This window comes from Zonotrichia leucophrys, chromosome 3 (genome assembly GCF_028769735.1).
Source record: "Zonotrichia leucophrys gambelii isolate GWCS_2022_RI chromosome 3, RI_Zleu_2.0, whole genome shotgun sequence".
Classification (NCBI taxonomy): domain Eukaryota; kingdom Metazoa; phylum Chordata; class Aves; order Passeriformes; family Passerellidae; genus Zonotrichia; species Zonotrichia leucophrys.
Window position 1 is genome coordinate 99,428,432 of NC_088172.1, and position 17,907 is coordinate 99,446,338.

The following is a 17,907-nucleotide window of genomic DNA, read 5'->3' on the forward strand; positions in this document are numbered from 1 at the left end:
TGTTGGTAAACAATGTCCAATTCCAAAGCAGCAAACACAGGAGCAGCAATCAGATCATTATTGTTTTCATTCCTCTCTGAGGCTTCTCAGCTTCCCAGGAGAAAATCCTGGGCAAAGAGGATTTTTCAGAAAATATCATGGTGACAAGAGAGCACAAGGAGTGGGCAGGATATGGGAGAAGTGTCCTAAAGAAATGCAGGAGTTGAGTCACTGGCAAAGCAATGGAGATGGCACACAAAGGCTTGTGTGCAGGTGAAGTTTAAAGGGGGCAGGATATGGAGGGAGCAGAGAAAGGGGATTGCAGAGGCTGAGTCAGTATCTCTGTGAAATGGGAAGAGAAGGATGGCATCAGAGTGAGAGATGCTGAGGACATGGCTGGAGGCAGAATGCAGATGCCAGAGAGCCCTGGTGCAGGCCAGAGCCAGGAACAGAAACAAGCACAGGTCCTGACACTCCTCCACACTCTCTGCAGACCTTGGTGAGAACTGTTCCAGCAGAGAGGACAGAAACCTCATTTGTGAGAGAAGGGAAATTCAGGAAATGTTGCAACATTTCCAAGACAAAGCAAGGGAGGAAGGAAGTCGGTATGGGGAGCTGGAGTGACAAGTGAAGCTGCATGACTGACACAACTCTGCTGAGGCAGGAGATTGTAAGAAACCTCTTTCTACAGTGGGGTAGAGTGCAGACCTCCCCTTAGCTTCAGCTGTGCAGTGCCATAAACTGAATTCATGTTGTGGTGTGAATGCTGATACAGTGAGTGCAGGTGGGATAATGAGCTGAAACCACAGCTGCCATTACAGCTGGAGGGTCCCAGGGGCTGGACAATGAATCTCACAGCTGTACAGCTGCTGGGCACAAGGCAAGCCCAAAGAACCTGCCACGATCACCAGGAGCCAGCTGGGGAGCAAGGAGAGCAACACCATCTGCTGAGCAGAGCCTGCTCCTCACACAGCTCAACAGACTGGCTAAAAGTAAATGAGAACATGTATGCACAAGAATCCATTTTCTACAATTTCTAATTCTGCTTAAGGATGTATCCATGCTGCCTGTGTTTGAATTTATCAACCTCACACCGAGCAGCAGGTGGAAGCTGTTTGCCATGGCCTGTGATTATTATTTAAAAGTCCTGTATTTCTGTAGTTTGCACTTCAGAACTGCTGCCAAGATCAGGTCAGGCCCTGGTGAGCCAAATTAATCCCTGGTGTAACTCTGGCAGTCAGTGGATTTGTGTCAGGGATGAATCTGGTCCAATACAGAAGTAATTTTTGGCAGAAAGAAAAGTAAAACAACAGAGGAATGAATAAAGCTTAGATGGATGGTCCCTCAGTTGTGCCTGGCCTTCTTGAAAGTGTTTTCTTTCTATGGCCACTCCTTCTTTCCAAGGAAATTAAATTCTCTGGTTCAGAGGCCTGAACTGGGGGAGCCATGCAAGGTGCAAAAGGCAGTCCTTGGTGAGGGGGGGGTGATGAAGCTTTTTGAGCTGCCCCAGGGAGCCACAGTACCCGATTCCCAAGAAAATATGGGAGGAGGAGCTTTGGGGATAGTCAGGAGCTGCAGAAAGAGCTCTTTGGCCCAGGGAGAATCTTGTGGTGTGCAAACACTGCTGTGGTGCTGTTCACAGGGGTCCCAGGACAAGGGAAGGGGTGAGAATCTTGACTCCATGTTTCAGAAGGCTGATTTAATATTTTATGATATATATTATATTAAAAGAAAATTATATATTAAAACTATACTAAAGAAGAGAAAAAAGGATGTCATCGGAAGGCTTGAAAGGAATAGAAAAGAATGGAATGATAAAAAAATCTTGTGACTGACCAGAGAGTCTGAGACAGCTGGACTGCGATTGGCCATTAATTAAAAACAACCACATGAGCCCAATCACAGATGCACCTGTTGCATTGCACAGCAGCAGATAATAATTGTTTACATTTTGTTCCTGAGACCTCTCAGATTCTCAGGAGAAAAGATCCTAACAAAAGGATTTTTCACAAAATATGTCCGTGACACACTGCTTTCTACCTGAAGCCTGGTCCTGGCTAGTACTCAAGTGGCAAATGTGAATTCCCTTTCCTCAGCAGGACTGGTACTCCCCAAAAATCATCCTTGCTTAGAAAACACAATGGAAAATTGACCCTAGTGAACTCCAGTCAGCCAAACTGGGGGATGTACAGAAGCAGAGAAACGGCATCTTTGTTCACATTGAGGAGTCTTGCATTGCAATGTCAGTGTCAGGTGTTGTGGTTGGTCTGCTGCCCCCAGGGTGACTTCTGGAAAGGACATTTAGAAGTCTTTCCACAGTGAGAGAAGTGCTTCCAACAGTCCTGCATAGGAGTGTTGAACCATGATACCATTGTGCCCAACCTCATTGTAACCTGTTCCAGGTCAGAATTTAAAAAAAAAAAGAAGAGGTGGGATGTAACCATGTTAATTTCAAGTTTCTCTGTATAACCTTTTTTCTCTGTTTAACCTTTTTTCTCACGCCATATAAATCTCCTCTAGCCTCCAGCAAATGAGGTCCTTGAGTCACTGTACACAGAGGTATTATTTTTTGTATTTTACACAAAATCATTCTGTGCTCTATTGTGATGTTGGGAGCTCAGTTCTTTGTGACATCTACAAAAAAAACCACATTCATTTTTACCTAGTGCTGACCAGCAGCTAGTTGGAAAGTATTTGGTAGAGGAAAAGTAAGTCCTTGGACAGAAATAGGTGTAAATCAAGTGCTATTTGCTGCAAACTGGGAACACAAGAGCTCCAAGTGATGGGAGGAGCAGAGAATTCAGATGAAAAGATCACATATAAAACCTCACAAGCACATTTACAGGGCTGTGCCTCTGCAGGCCTTGCTGGACACATCCAGATGGCCAAGGAGCATTAAGTGTTTGTGGATAACCTGGCATTTGAACACAAGTACTCATCTGTGTTTGTGACCTGCTCAGCTCAGCTCTGGCATTTCCTTTAGCTTTGCTCTCAGACAGAAGAGGACTAGTCCCTGCAGAAATCATGATTTTATCCAAGTAAGTATTTCTTCTCAAGAAGGACAGCACTTCTGCAGAAAGCAGTATTTGCATCTCCCCACAGAGGCTGCCTGAGCTGTGTGACAGGAGCATGCACAGCTTGAGGCTCACCTGTTTTGGTGTGATCAGCAACTCACAAGCAAGTTTTCTGATTGCTCTGAGAGTAATTGCACTTGACATTTTAGAACCAGAGCAGCTTTTCAAAAATAAATTGAGAAATCAAGAAGAGGCCTGTGTTCAAGGGCTGTCAGATGTGGTGGCAGAAGGACACAGCTCTGGGGAAAGGAAACCAGGGAGATCAGCCAAGCTTCGTGTGGAGTAAAGTTACTGAAATACCATGGAATAGCTGGGACTGGAAGAGGCTTCTGGGGGTCACTTAGTCCTTCCTGCAAGTGGGTTAAAGCAGAGCAGGTTGCTCAGGTCCTTCTCCACAGCATCACAGGACACCTGCTGCTGCTGACACATGCACCAGCCTCCATAACATCCACATTTTCTCCATCCTAATCAGAAATCTTCCTTTTAGAAAACTGTTCTATCTGGGCTGGATTCATTTGTCTTGGCTGGTGCTCATATCCACAGAATCTGTGGAGTCAGGGGTCACTCCAGCTTGCACTGTTTATGGAGCCTGGGCTGGGGTGATGTCAGGCACAAGGTAGCACAGCTCATTTCCATCCTGCCAGAATAGATTTGCTTGTGTTGGCCTGCCTGGGGCTTTTCCAAGGGGAGCTAAAATCGCTGGGGAAGACTCCAGAGCTTGTCCACAGGAGAATTACAGCACCCTCAGCAAGGAGGCTGTGTGTTGTTGCAGCTCTGCTCTGAGTGTATCCTTGTCCTCCTCACCCCACACTGCTCTTCTGCAGATCCCATCAGGTTCAGTCAGGGGTGATCATTGCCATCATGCTGGTCAGGGATGGCAGTGTGGGAAATTCCAGTTAAAAGGGATGGAAAAGCTGCAGGTGTTGTTGAAAATGCTCCCTAATGGTTTTGCTGAATAGGATAAAGCATCTAGATATTCTCAGCCAAGTAAACGAACACAAAATGAGATTTTTGTTTGTAAAGTGTCTGAATCATCTGAAGGTACCAAAGCCAAACTTAGAGTGTAAAGCACCATCTCCTAAATATATTGGATGCTATGTACATCAGCAAAACAGCAATGGCTTTAGTAGGTAAAGTGCTTTACCTTTCATCTAAGAGTAGTGGTTTTATGAAAAGTGTCCTTTAAAAGCAAGACTTGGTCACTATTTGACTAATGGCAGCACTGAACAGAACAACAAGGATATAGCCCCCATCAGGCTAGACAGTAAATTTCCTGACAGACTCTCTAAATTAACACCTTAATAATGTTACTTTGGCATTATAAGAATCAGGTTATAGCATCAGAATTATTTAGCAAGCAGCTGTAAATCCAGGATGGAGTCCTGGTCTCACAAATCATATTCCGGACTCCTGGGTACAGCACCACACACATCACTTAGCTACAGAGTGCAATTCTCTTATGTCCTGTTTGTCCCTGCTTGAGACACTTTGGCTCATAAAATGTGTGCACTGAGTTTTCTGGATAAAGAAAAAAAGATGAAAGGATGTTTTTGTTATCTCCTGCACACTTATCACTGCAAATCTCTGAACATTTATGTCAGCTTTGTTTTACATTCCTCTAGTCCTTAAAAGATAGCTTGTACTTTGAGGTGATTTTGGAGGCTGATGCAATTTATTACTCTGCCATTTCAGCTGCCTTGTTCAGTAGAATAACCTCTAATTGCTCTGCATCCCCATCTAAGTTTCTAATAAGATTAATTCTGTCTTGTGTCTTGCTAGTCCCTAATTAACATGATTTGTCTTCACAGCTAAGGGCTCCAGGGTATCACAGCAAGCTCAGAGCCACTGCTCAGTGAATCTTGCAAGTAGTTAATCCATCCTTCCACGAGCAGAGCAGATCCTCCTAGGGAGCCTCAAAGGGCTAAATCCATCTCAAGGCACTGATGAGAGGGACAGAGGAGGCAGAGCAGCTCAGAGCTCACCTGGAGCTGTGGCTGCAGGGCTGGGGGCAGAGAGCCTGCACTGCCCCTGGCCTGCTGCTGTCCCTCTGCTCCATGAGAGCTCCCTGAGATGGCTGCTGATGGCATTTGATGAACCTGAGGAGGGCAGGGCAGGGAGAGGAGTGAGCCTTTGGTGTGGCTTCACCCAGCAGCCTTAAACTCGTGTGGGAGCTGCAGGATCCTGCCTGCCCTCCTCCTGCTCTGTGCCTGACAAGAAAGAGCTTCCTGTGGCACAGACAATTAAGAATAAACTTCAGTTCATCACTGTATAATTGGCAAGAGCTTGTGTGAAAGTTCATTAGAATCCAGAGGCTTTTCCTCATTATGCTTCTGCTGTTACACAGTGTGGTATTTGCTGGGTCCCCAGGACAAAGGAGGAGTTGAGAATCCATGTTCTTAAAAGGCTAATTTATTCTTTTATAGTATTGTATTATATTATATTATAGAATGCTATACTAAACTATACTAAAGAATAGAGAAGGACACAGACAGAAGGTTACAAAGAATGATCATGAAAACTCCTGACTGCTTCCAGAGTCCCAACACAGCTGGCTGTGATTGGTCATTAAGTCAAAACAATTCACATGAAACCAATCAAACAACCACCTGTGGGATAAACAATCTCCAGACCACATTGCAAAGCAGCAAAACACAGGAGAAGCAATCAGATAATTATTGTTTTCATTCCTCTCTGAGGATTTCAGTTTCTCAGGAGAAGAAATCCTGGTGAAGGGATTTTTCAGAAAATATGACAGTGACAACATAGCTTTTACTTTCAGCATCCTTTAGAAACTGGAGGGATCAGAAAGCCAGAAAGCTTTTCTTGCAGGAGGTTTCATGGCCTCTCTGAAATGAGGAGGGGCTCTCCCCAGACATTCTGCTGTTGAGGCTTCCAGGTTGGTCAAGTTTGGGTGAAATGCCAGATTCAAATTATTTCTGTATCAACAGCACAAAACAGAGTGGCTTGAGGTTTGTTTCTGGATGTACACCAAGGAAACAGAAAATTAATTTCTGTGAATAGGAGCAGAGTCTTAAAGAGAGTGTTAAAAATAAGAGATGGTTTAGTGGATGATTATTTCTGGCTCCTTGGGTTCTCTCCCATCTAAGTCCCAGGCTCCTGCAGTGGGTGGGTGCAGAGCAGCTTGGGACTAGGAGAGCCATGGCAGAGCATCCACACCACTGCTCCCAGCAGGAGAAGGGGACACAAGGTGGGATAGTACTGATTTAATCATAGACAATATAAATACAGAAAGTCCTGCATGGCAGCAGACAGAGAGAAATCAGCAGCAGAGCTGATTCCATTAAAAAAAAAAAAAAAAAAGAGCTTTTAAATTGCTGCTAAAGTTATAGAGCAGCAGGAATGACTCCACTTGGGTCAGATGAGCTCTCAGCAAAGCTCCCTGTGCTGTAAACAGCAGTCATGCCTTTCATTCTCCTTTATGTTTGTTATAATTGGAAGCCAGTTGCATTAATTCTTTCAATGCTGGCACACTTAATAAGGATGTAAATTAATTAAAAATCTTCCCTCCATTCCATTAGTAAAGAAAAAAAGCAAGCACCAAGCAGGAGCGAGGCTGCAGTGCCTCGGCTGTTTTCCCAACGTGAAACCAGTGGCAGCTCCCTCAGCCTCCCTGGCTCCTCATTCCTTGTCTGACATGCAGATGGGCTGTCATCCACTTCTGAGGGACTTTGATGAGCTTATCTATCTCCAGCAATTCATATTCCTTGGCTGTAGGTGGTAGGTATTACTCTTTACAGCTTTCCCATTCCCTCTATTTCCTGTCCCTGCAGCAACACTCCCCCCCACTTCTGGGACACCACATGCTCTCTGCAGTGGCTCACACTGTTGTAAAGCATGATGCAAAAATGCCATTGGTGGTTCTGGGACCACATCATTTATCCAGTAGAAATTTTTTTTTTAAAAACTCTGGGAATCAAGCAGGTGTAACTTGCAAAGACAATTCAGCAAGTCCTGGCAGAATTCTGAGGTTTGCTCCACCACCCTGGATTATTTGGGGCCTTGCATTTGCTGTTCAGCAGAAATTCTCCAGTCTCAAATACTCCAAGCACACCCTTAATTTTATGCATCCAGTCAACAGAATTAAACCATAGGACTGGACTGGAAAACTTCACCCAAGGATTGTGGAATGTCTGGCAGTGGAACAAGCTGTGCTTCAATCTCACTATTTATGGGTGGCTGCTTTTAAGTGTTCAAAACATTGCAGTGCTGCAGAGTAAAAATAATTTGGATCGGTCCATGTATAATTAAAGCTTTAGTAAGTCACTTCACCTTCATGCAGCCCCCCCCACGTAATTTAAGATTTTGCTGTGTATTTTTAGCCTTGGAAGTCTGTGAAAGCTTGTTGCAGTCAAGTTTTGAAGTTTTAGTTAAAAAACCCCTGCATTTTGGAAGAGTTAACTTTTTCTAGAGCATTAAATACGAGAAAAATCTCATTTTGATGCAAAAGCACTGCTGTCTTACTTGCACGTGGGCTGCCTTCTGTGGAAGCTACACAAACACTGTCAAGTGTGCTCTGACCACATGACACAAAGCTCCTGATCACAAACAGATGCAGAGCTCAGTGCTGGAGCTACAGCCAGGTGCTGGGAAACCTGGGATCAGGCATGGGCACACAGTGCTTTGGGATGTGCTGGTCATTTTCTACATGTGTAGGGAAAGCAGAGAGCTCATCCCATACACAGCCTGCCTTCTGCAGGCTCAGGACTTGGAACAAACCCTGTGGAGACAAGGATTGCCAGCTCTCCCTTGTCACTGTATATTTTTGTCCACAGCAAGGCCAAAGGGAATGGAGGGAGCCAAAAATTCCCTCTGGATGTCCTTTGGATGTGGAAGGGGAAAATAAAAACAATGTGCTGGCAGAAGCTAAACAAAACATTTTTAATAGCAGGCCATGGAAGAAAAAAATTCATGAGCTGCTCTCCATGGCAACATCTAGGTTCTGTCACGTTTGCTGCCTCCACTCTCTCCTCCTTCCCCTTCTCCTCTCCCTCTCCTACCCTTGGGCTCCTGCTGTCCCTGCCCACACAGCTGTCCAGGGGACCTGGCATTTGCACCAAGGTGTCACCATGTCCCCTCCTGGCAGATCTCAATCTGTGGGATTCTGGTTGCTAAGACTGAGGAACCAAGTGTGGCATTCACATTCTCTGAAAAAATTCCTTCGCCCAGGATTTTTCTCCTGGGAAGTTGAGAAGCCGCAGAGAAAAAGGAAAACAATTCTTATCTCATTTGCTTCTCCTGTGTTATGCTCATGTAGAAAGTGTTTGGAGATTGTTTACCCACAGGTGATTGTTTCATTGGATTCTGCTGTGAGTTGTTTTCACTCTTTGGCCAACTGGGGCCAAGCTGTTGGGACTCTGGAAAGAGTCACGAGTTTTCATTATTATCTTTTTAGCATTCAGTAAGCATCTTTTCTGCATTCTTTAGTATAGTATAGTATTCCTTAATATAATACAGTACAAGAAAGTAATAAATTAGCCTTCTGAGAACATGCAGTCAGATACATCATTCTCTCCCCTTGCTGGGGTTGCCTGCATTTACAATAAGCCTCCACTCCCAAAATGACTCTTTACAGCCCTAACTAGAGTATAAAAACAAGTTCATGACACTGGGGGCCAAGGATGCCTTGACCAATAGCCACCATATTCACTTTTATACCAAGGCAAGGAGTGCAGTCCTTATAACCGTTCCTGCACAGCTTCTTCTGACTCACACCAGCAAGAGCCTGCACATCTCATGAATTTTCAGCACATCTGCCTCACAAACCTGCCAGCACTGTTTAATGACAGCTAATAATCATTTTACTTAAGAAAACTGAAAGGCGCGCAGCAGACGTGTCCCCACACGGAGCGCTCCCCTGACACAATACAGGCACAGCTCATCCCCACAAAGCACACACTCATTAATTACATCTCCCTGTGATGATCCAACAGCCCTGCTCCCACAGACACCTCCAGTTTTGTTCCCATCTTTGCCTGTACTTACCTCCAGCTGTGTGCTTCCTGCAGCTTTGCTCCTGAGTCGTGATGCATCCCTGGTTTTCCTCTCTGGGAGCAGGAAAGGAGGCACCAAAACACTGCCTTATTTACTCCCAGCACTACAGGGGAATGTCTTCAATGATTTTGAGGAAGGAATACTCCCACCTCCTCCCAGGCTTTTGTAGGGTAGGGAATCATCATCATCATCATCATCAAATCACCGTCATCATCTCCACCTGTGGCCCCTGATTGCAGTAATTTGGGTTTCTGCTGTTCCTCCACCTGTACCAGCTCATCAGATGTGATTTCCTTGCATCAGAGATGTTTTCTTCTGGGAAGTCTCAGTGCCTGGCAGTCAGTGGGAAGCCCACTATGCTGTCTGCATGCTCAGGTTACTTGCACTTCCATTGTGGCCATCAGTGGCCCATTTTCCTCCGGCTCCAACCAGGCTCCCATTTCTGATGTTCCTGAGAAGGTGCCATCACAGCTGGTGCTCCATATGAAATGTGCCAAGCTCTGTCTGACTAAAGCCCTTGCAGGAGTGCCCGGGATGGGCTTTCTTGTAAAAAACAGGAGAGGAAAAACTTCTCTCCTGCAGCTTAAGGTATTCCATAACACATTCCCTTCTGCACTCAGAGATAACACAGAGGAGACTGCTCAGGACAGGCCATGGTCTTGACCTCATGCCTTTCTCCACCCTGGATGAGTGACTCAAACAACAGGAAACCAGGGGATCCCTTTCCAGGGTGTGAGGCTTTGCTCTAAAAGAGAAAATCCCAAACTATCCCTCTCATGCTATTTTTCTGCAGGCTGTGAGGCCAGGAACCAGCAGGTGATGCTCTTGGGAAGGCTGTGGCTGCCAAGATCCCAGCAGACATCAGAGAGGGGACTTTATCCTACATGGCAATGGACCAGAGAGGAGAGAAAGGGCAAACCCCCCTCCTTTGCCCCTTCACTTAATTGTGTTGTTCTGCAGATAACACATCTCCTTCGTGTTCAATGGGTTAAACTGCTGGAAACAAGCACCAGGCTGGTGTAGTCTAAAAATACCCCAGTTGTGCTGACAGGCAAAGCAAGCAGAGGCCCCCAGGGGCTCTTTTTCTATCCCAGCACCATGTGGGTGCCCCAGCTGGCTGACACTGCCCCAGGTGAGATGAGTCTGAAGAGCAGGATGGGTGTCACAGCCCCTCACAGCCTCACTGCACATGGTGCCTGCACCTTCTGCCTCCCAGCTGCTCCAGAAAAGCAATCCTCATCTCCCACCCAGCCCTCTGGCCCTGGTCCTTGCTGCCTTCAGGTGAACAGTTCAGCCAGGTGATTGCAAGGGGCTGAACAAACAGACTCATCAAAAACAGGGCAGGACATCTCCATCACCTCCCCTGTGTCCCCAAAGAGGCTGTATCAACTAATGATTTAGAATAATCCCAGATCTCATTGCAGTTTGGGTGTTTTTTCCATTGGGAAGATGGAAGAAATGTTTGCTATAATTTACTTATGTTATACTGGCACAACTGCATGGGTGTTAAGTTTATATCTGCTTGTGGAGTTACTGGTTTGTGATTGCTGGCTGCACTCACAAACCTGAGACCTTTTGGGACTGCTGATTTATTTGGCCAACATCACCCCAGCAGCTGGCATTCCAGGTTTAGGATTTCCAGGCTGTAGGGATTCAAGTGTTTGAATGCCTGGTCAGGGAGGGAAATGGTTCAGTGCCCCAGGTCTGAGGCAGATACAGCTTGCTTGCCTTCCTCCTCCTCCCCCTCCTCCTCCTCTCCACCTCTCCCTTTCCAGATGCAAATAATTCCATATCTGGCAGTGTGTAACCAGTAAGGAGAAAACATCTGCTTTGGCAAAAGCATGTAAGACTCTTACTCCTGCTTCACATTCTCAACCATGTGTGGAGTAGAGGGAAAAAGCTTCCATCCTATGCCTGCTGGCACAGCCAAAGTCTTGTGTTCAAAAATGCCAGCAAGCTCCCAAAGCTGGTTCATCATAAGTAACAAAGAAAATGCACTGACACTGGAAAAATGAATTGGCTCCTGTGAGTAGGAAAGTGGCCTGAAGAGGAATCAGAAGCCAAGGTTCAGGAGATTTTAATCCCAGTTTCTGTATCTATTCCCAGTCCAGAGGAGGACACTTGAATGCTTTGTTAGCTTTATTCCTTTCTGAATGGGACTAGACTTTATCTTAGTCACCGTGGTATTTAGGGCATTAATTGGCTAATTCAGCACCTTGCTCTAAATATCTTAAAAGCTTCACTGGAAGGATTTGAAGCTGGAGTTTAAGAATTATTGCTCATTTTTGACCTTTCTTTGTAGCACATCTTGGAAGAGTTAAAGGTTAGGCAAGAGGGGAAGATTTTCATTTTAAAAAGAGACAGGCATTTCCATTTGGCAAGATTTTGCATCCTGATGGGAAAACATAAACACCCAGCCTCTGATCTTGCCTCAATCCATATTTAATCTCAGAGAGTGCTGTGGTGTCATTTGAAGACAACACTTGCAGGAAGCAGGAGGGAAATATTCCAGGCTTCCTTCTGCTTTGATAAACTATAAAGGAAAAAAAAAAAAAAAGGTGGGTGAAGCAGGGCAGAGATGTCACATAATCCCACACAGGGGACACAACAGATGTGGAAGACAATGCCACAGAGCAAAAGACAGCTATGGGGAGACTCACACAACATCCTTTGGGATTATAATGACTTTCCCTTTCCTCTCTGCAGAGCCTTATGTTTTTGTGGATTTGGGGATGAAACCCTGCTGGAGGAAGCCCAGGGGTGGCAGAAGATCCATGAGAATCCCTTGTCCCTGTGCTGCAGGGCTGTGTTCCCCCTGCCCCAGCACCATCCCTTACTCCCCTCCATACCCAGCTCTGGCAGAGGCCACAGGGAGGGGGTGAAATAAGAAATCGGATCCAGCCAGCAGCAGGAAGACAAGCAGGTTTTAGGAGCTGGTGAAGTGCTAGGAAAACGCTGGAACTGAAGCTTGGAGAGGGTGGCAGATTAAAAATAGGCTGTAGGCAGCCTTCCCCAGCATTTTGGCATCTTAGCTGCTTGTTATCCTTGTGACCCACTGAGGAAGAGGCAGCAAAGAAAGAGATTCTCTCTTCCACCTCCCCGGCAGTGCAGGACAAAATGGTATTTTGCTTCTAACCAGATGGTTCTGCTCTCTTGGTCTGATAAGATTTACTACAAAGGTGTAAACTGAGTGTTTTGTCCCTGTTTTCAGTCCAACCAAGGGCCTCCCACCTTCCCTGAGTTCAACAAGGCACTCATGTGCACTGAGTGCTCATTCATTCACATCTTACAGGCTGTTTGCAGGCTTCCATCCTTTAAGAGGGGAAAAAGGCAGTTTTTGTAGAAACCGTCATTTTAATTCAAGATACTGATGAAAGAAGGCACTTCACAGAACTCTGTTACCCAATACAATCAACATTGCACCTTGGTACTCACCTTAGCAATGCTGTATTTGTTTCAGAAAAACCTAAAGACAATTCATAATGCTAAGAGGTGTTGAAATCCATACTTAGAAAAGGTGCCTGAACCCCCTGGCCAACAGCTCATATTTTAGAGGAGCCAGGAACTGCTTCTTCTGCTCCTTACCCATAGTGTGTATTTCTTCATGGTGCTTGTGGGACAGACAAGGTTTCCCTGACCTGTGAGTTTCAGCCAGCCATGAGCACAACATAGCACCTAAAAGTAAAAAATCTGCCTTGTCCAAGAGTATAAATTTAGGAAAAAGAATCTTTGTGAAAGGCGGCTGAGGTGTAGGTTTTTGCTTTTTTCTCCAGCTTTAATTTTCATACATCAACAAGATCCTTCATACGAAACATTTTGGGAAGTTTGGAGTGTGGTTGCAAGATTTGTAAGTTGCAGAGCTAAGGGCTGCCACACCAGGTCCACTGGCTCTAGCACTTTAAGAAGTTTAAGTACTTCTGCTTGGTTAAAACATGCCCTCAGGTAGCAGCCTGTGACTGGGTGTGCAAAAATGCAATGCCACTCCTTTTGTGTGTGTGTCTTGTCTGTCGTCTGTCTGCCAGAGCCAGCCTGAGCTGGCCAGAGGGTGAAGGGCTCCTGCTGCCCACATCTGTGACGGTGTTCACAGGGGTCTTAGGATAAGGGAAGAAATGGATTTGACTCCATGTTTCAGAAGGCTTGATTTATTATTTTATGATATATATTATATTAAAACTATACTAAAAGAATAGAAGAAAGGATTTCATGAGAAGGCTAGCGAAGAATAGAAAAGCAAGAATGATAACAAAAGCCTGTGTCTCAGACAGAGAGTCCAAGCCAGTTAACTGTGATTGGCCATTCATTAGAAACAACTCTATGAGACTAAACAGATCCACCTGTTGCATTCCACAGCAGCAGATAACCATTGTCTACATTTTGTTCCTGAGGCCTCTCAGCTTCCCAGGAGAAAAATCCTAAGGAAAGGATTTTTCAGAAAATATCATGGCTACACACATCACCTCTCTGGGTGGTTCTAGGGGTGAGAGCCTGGGGGAACACATCTCTCTTCCCTGTGCCATTGCAGGGTTGGAGCCCCTGGCAGCCCCAGCCCCTGGGGACAGTTTTCCCACTCTCATTTGAGTCTTGAGCATTTTGTTCTCTTCCCTGCCTTTAAAAAAAATACAAATTTGTTCTTTGTTATTGTGAAGTTTAAAAACAAAACATTTAGAAAGCCCTGGGAAGTGGGCAGGGCCCTGCTATAGCATCAGCTGGTTTGGTTTGCCTTTTGCCATATTCATTTCAATATTTGCTAAAAGCCAACCATAAAATACCCATTTTTCACACAAAGCTATGCAGCCAGACATCAATAATTTCCTTTCGTTGGGGGCAATGATGATTTTGCTATACCCAAGGAGTGCTTATCCCACCTTGCTGTCCGAGTGCAGGAAGCGCGGCGCTCTGAGGGGAGGGTGGTGATGTGAGGGCATGAGGGGCAGCCTGGCTCTCAGGGGTTCTGCCTGGCTCTCAGGGGGTCTGCCTGGCTCTCAGGGGTGCTGTTCTGCTGTGTGTCCCCAGGCACGTTCGTGTCGGCCTTCACCGTGCTCTGCGGGGCCCGCACTGACCTCCCCGACCGGCACCGGTGCTGCGTCTTCTGGCTCAACATCGCCGCCGCCCTCATCCAGATCCTCACGGCCATCGTCATGGTGGGCTGGATCATGAGCATATTCTGGGGCATGGACATGGTCATCCTGGCAAGTAAGTGCAGTGGGATCGCCCTCCTGACTGCTCCTCTCCGTGGCAATGGTGCTGTGTCCCTGATAATGGCCCTGCGAGCTGCTGGGCCACACTGTAGAGAGGAAGAGCCATGGGATGGGCTCTGCAAGTCCATGAGAAACACAGTAGGCAGAGAAGTTGCTGGGAGGCAGTAGGAATGGGCCCTGTGACATCTCTGGGAGAGTCTCCCATCCCACCTACATGGGTCAGGAAGTTCTTGTACGAAATGAAATGTGCAGGAAGGGGGAGCGCTGTGAACTCTGCTGTCTGCAGCCCCTTCTGCCCTGGTCACATCCATTTGAACAAGAAAGCCCTTTCTCCCTTGCGACTCTGGCTGCAAATCTGTGGTTAGTGAGACCTTCTTGCTAGGCCACTTCTGCTCCCAGGGCCAGCTGTCCCCAGAAAAGCCCTGGGGACTCTCCTGGACCCTCCTCTTCCTCCCCAGGATATATTTACCCATTGTTTCGGAGTATTTTTTCATGTTTCAGACCAAGTTCTCAGGCTGAGCCAGAAGTGTTTTGCTGCTCCTAGAACGACATCCCATACGCCCTTTGAGTTGACTAAAACATTAGTTCAAGGAAAGAAGAATCCTTTTTCAAATGTTTGTAATTTAAGCCATGAGTTAGTAGATATTACCAGTCCAGAAGACAGGCTCTGTAACTTTCATCTGGTAGAGGCTTTCACTGGTGTGAAAGTTGTGCCATATCTCCTGTATCCTGGTGCAGAGGATGGAGGTGACAGCCTCATCTCACCTCCAAAGCCAGAAGCAGCACAGAGCTCAGGGTGCTGGTGGCATCTGCAAGACCCCACTCCCATTCCAGAGGCTGATGGGCAAGCCCTCAAACCAAACAGGTCTGAGACCTTCCAGGCTGACAGGACAGGCAGTTCCCCAAGCAAGCCCTTCTCCCAGAGACCATTTTATGGGCAGCTTTTGCCTTGTGCTTTGAAGAGGCTCCACTTTGTCATCTCTGCTGATGACATCTGTGGCTGCATGACAGAGGCAGAGAGAGGATCTTGGGAAGTTGCCAGAAAACTTCCCAAAGACAAAATGGATGAAATTGGAATTTAAAAAAAAGTAGGAAACCAGTGCACATTTTCAGCTGCCAAACCCAGGGGTTAAAGCCTCTCACCAAACCACCTGCTAATTTCTGAGCCAGCTTCAGTTAAGGCAGTCCCCACGCAGAGCAAACGATGGGTATTAAAAACCTGAGCGTGTGCAAATCAAAAGCTTTCCTCAGGATGAAGGCAGTACTGCTCTTTGCTTTACCCTGCAAACCACTTGCCAAGTTTCCTCCCAAATGTACATTTCTGAGGCTAAATTGTGAATTGGTGTACATGTGTGATGTGTCTTCAAGAATCTGCCAGATTTGTGTGTAGTGCCATAAGTTCACAACCATCAACTCTTGGGCTCTCCCTCTGTGGGGCAGCCCCTGCCCTCTGGCAGGACTCCACTGTCCAGATGTGGGGAGAGCCAGGAAAACATCTGTCCTGACAGAGAACCACCACTGAAACTGTGCCTTGCTTTGCTCCAAAGCCCTGCTCTCCAGCTAGAGGGGTTGGTGCTTAGGAGGGTCTTACTAGGAGGGTCTTCTCCAGTTTCGCTCTTGGGAAAATCCAAACAGCTTGGAAGTATCTCCAAAACACTCCTCCCCACACCTGGCTGGATTCCACCAGTTTGGGAGGCAGAGGATGGATGAACAATTTGTGGTGGGTATGCTCACGTCAAGAGGTGCCCAAGAACAGCAGCAGTATTTCATCCCTCTGGTGCCAGTAGAGAATGGCAACATTTCTTATGTTTTACCAGCAGCAGCCCTTGGCAGTTTCTTGCCATCTCATTAAATAGCTGCTTTAAAGTTTACTTGCCACGCAGAGAAAGTAGTGGCTAAATGCAGCAGCTCTGGGTGGATGGAGAAGAAAACAAAAACCTTAATTGAAACAAAGAATGAAGTGACTGGTTGCTCTTACCTGTATCAAAGGCAGACCCAAAGTGGTTGGTTCTTGTTATCATATTTGAAAGAAAAAATAATAAGGAGGAAACCATGTTTCTAATGCAAGAATAAGACATTTCATTTAAGAACACTCCCAGTTTGCTTTGGTTGGGTTTTGTTTGCATGCAAACCATTGGATGCACTGAACAGAAACAGTACACCACTGCAACTTGAATCTGGGTGCAGATGGGAAAGAGTTGAAAAAGTGTGAAACCACTGCCCACCTCAAGTCCCCTTGCCTTGAAATTATTGATCCCATGTGTCCCTGTGAGGGTGCCAGGCTATTTGGATGGGCTAGAGGCAGGACACAGCAGGTCCTGTCTAAGCTGGTGAGGGTTAGCAGTGAAGAGGAAGGTGGGAAGCAGCTGAGGGCCAGGAACTCTGCTCAGGCTTTCCCTAAGGGATGGAGCCATTTCACCTGGCTCCTTGTCCCTGGGCCTGCCTCTCTGTTAGCTGGTAGAGGCTTGGGAGGGAGTTACAACCACAGAACCATAAAATCACTAAGGTTGGAAAAAATCTCCAGAATCATTGAGTCCAAGTCTTAAGCCATCACCATCGTGTCCTCCACCGAGCCATGCTCCCCAAGTGCCACATCCATGTGCCTTTTGAACAGCTCCTTCCAGCTTTTCATCTTCTAGTGCTATTTCCCATGCATGGAAAAGGGGAGACTGCTCTGAGGATAATGGCGTGCTGTCCTTAATGAGGGAAAAAGGAGAAGAATTACAGTCCAATCAGGTATGCTTCAGTTCCTGGAAGAAGTAATCAAGTAAGGGACTCGCACGCATTTAGAAAATGAAAATCACCCCCACAAAGTCACCGTGAGTCTGTCCAGAGCGAGCTGTGTCAGACTGGCTGGATTCCCTTGGATGGCAGAGGAATTAATTTTGTGTGAGGTGGCAGCAGTCAGCCATCCCTCCTAACCTTCAGATGCTGACCCCGTCTCACACAGCATTCCTACCAGTGAGCCAGGGGGACATGGCCTGTGTGAAAACGCACTTGAGGACTTTCCTCTAAATGGATTTTCCTCACCTGGGAAGAGATAAAGAGAGGTGTGTGGAAAGGTCCCTCCTGAATGCAGCTCTGCTCAGTATTTTCATTTGTGGCTTGAGGATGGGCTGGAGAAGAGGCTCCCCAGCCACACCTGGCAGGCACAGCGAGGGCAGTGCCCAGATCCAAAGAAATGGTCTGGAAACAGAAAGTGCTACTCAGTGGGGACAAGCCCAGGACTCTAGGAAGGACTAATCAACTGCATAAATACACACTAGGGAACAACTTGTTTTTCAGGGAAGGACGTGGTGGCTGCAGTGAGTCACAAGCAGCATGTTGCTGTAGAGGGAATGAACACCACACAGGCACATGGGAGCAGGGCTTGTAGGGCTTTCTCTGATCCCATCACCTTTCTCTGCATGCACAAAGCTGTGGTGAGGCTTGTGGCCAGCTTTGGAGGCTGTACTTCAAGTGGTAAACCTGGAGAGTCCAGTAAGACAGTAAGCATGCTGATAATTAAGGTGTTCAGTGGACAAGTAAATGTGAGAGGGCAGCAGTTCAGCCTAAGACAGACCTGAATAACACCAGGAAGGACCTGTGTGGAAATTAGAGGACGTTTTTCCTCCAGTAAGGTCAAACTGCTGCAGAGGTGGCAT

The 17,907-nt window shown here is 46.5% G+C and overlaps 1 protein-coding gene across 2 annotated transcripts in view; it reads left to right on the plus strand.

The window, feature by feature from the left end:
* Nucleotides 1-17,907, plus strand: part of STUM (stum, mechanosensory transduction mediator homolog) — a 46,570-nt gene that overhangs the window by 19,490 nt on the left and 9,173 nt on the right. For both annotated transcript variants that reach the window (XR_010439662.1, XM_064709506.1), the window contains exon 2: nt 14,079-14,258. Coding sequence is in view for 1 of the 2 variants with exons in the window: in XM_064709506.1 (XP_064565576.1) it covers nt 14,079-14,258 (180 nt within the window). In the remaining variant the exon portion in view is untranslated. The remainder of the gene's footprint in view (nt 1-14,078; nt 14,259-17,907) is intronic.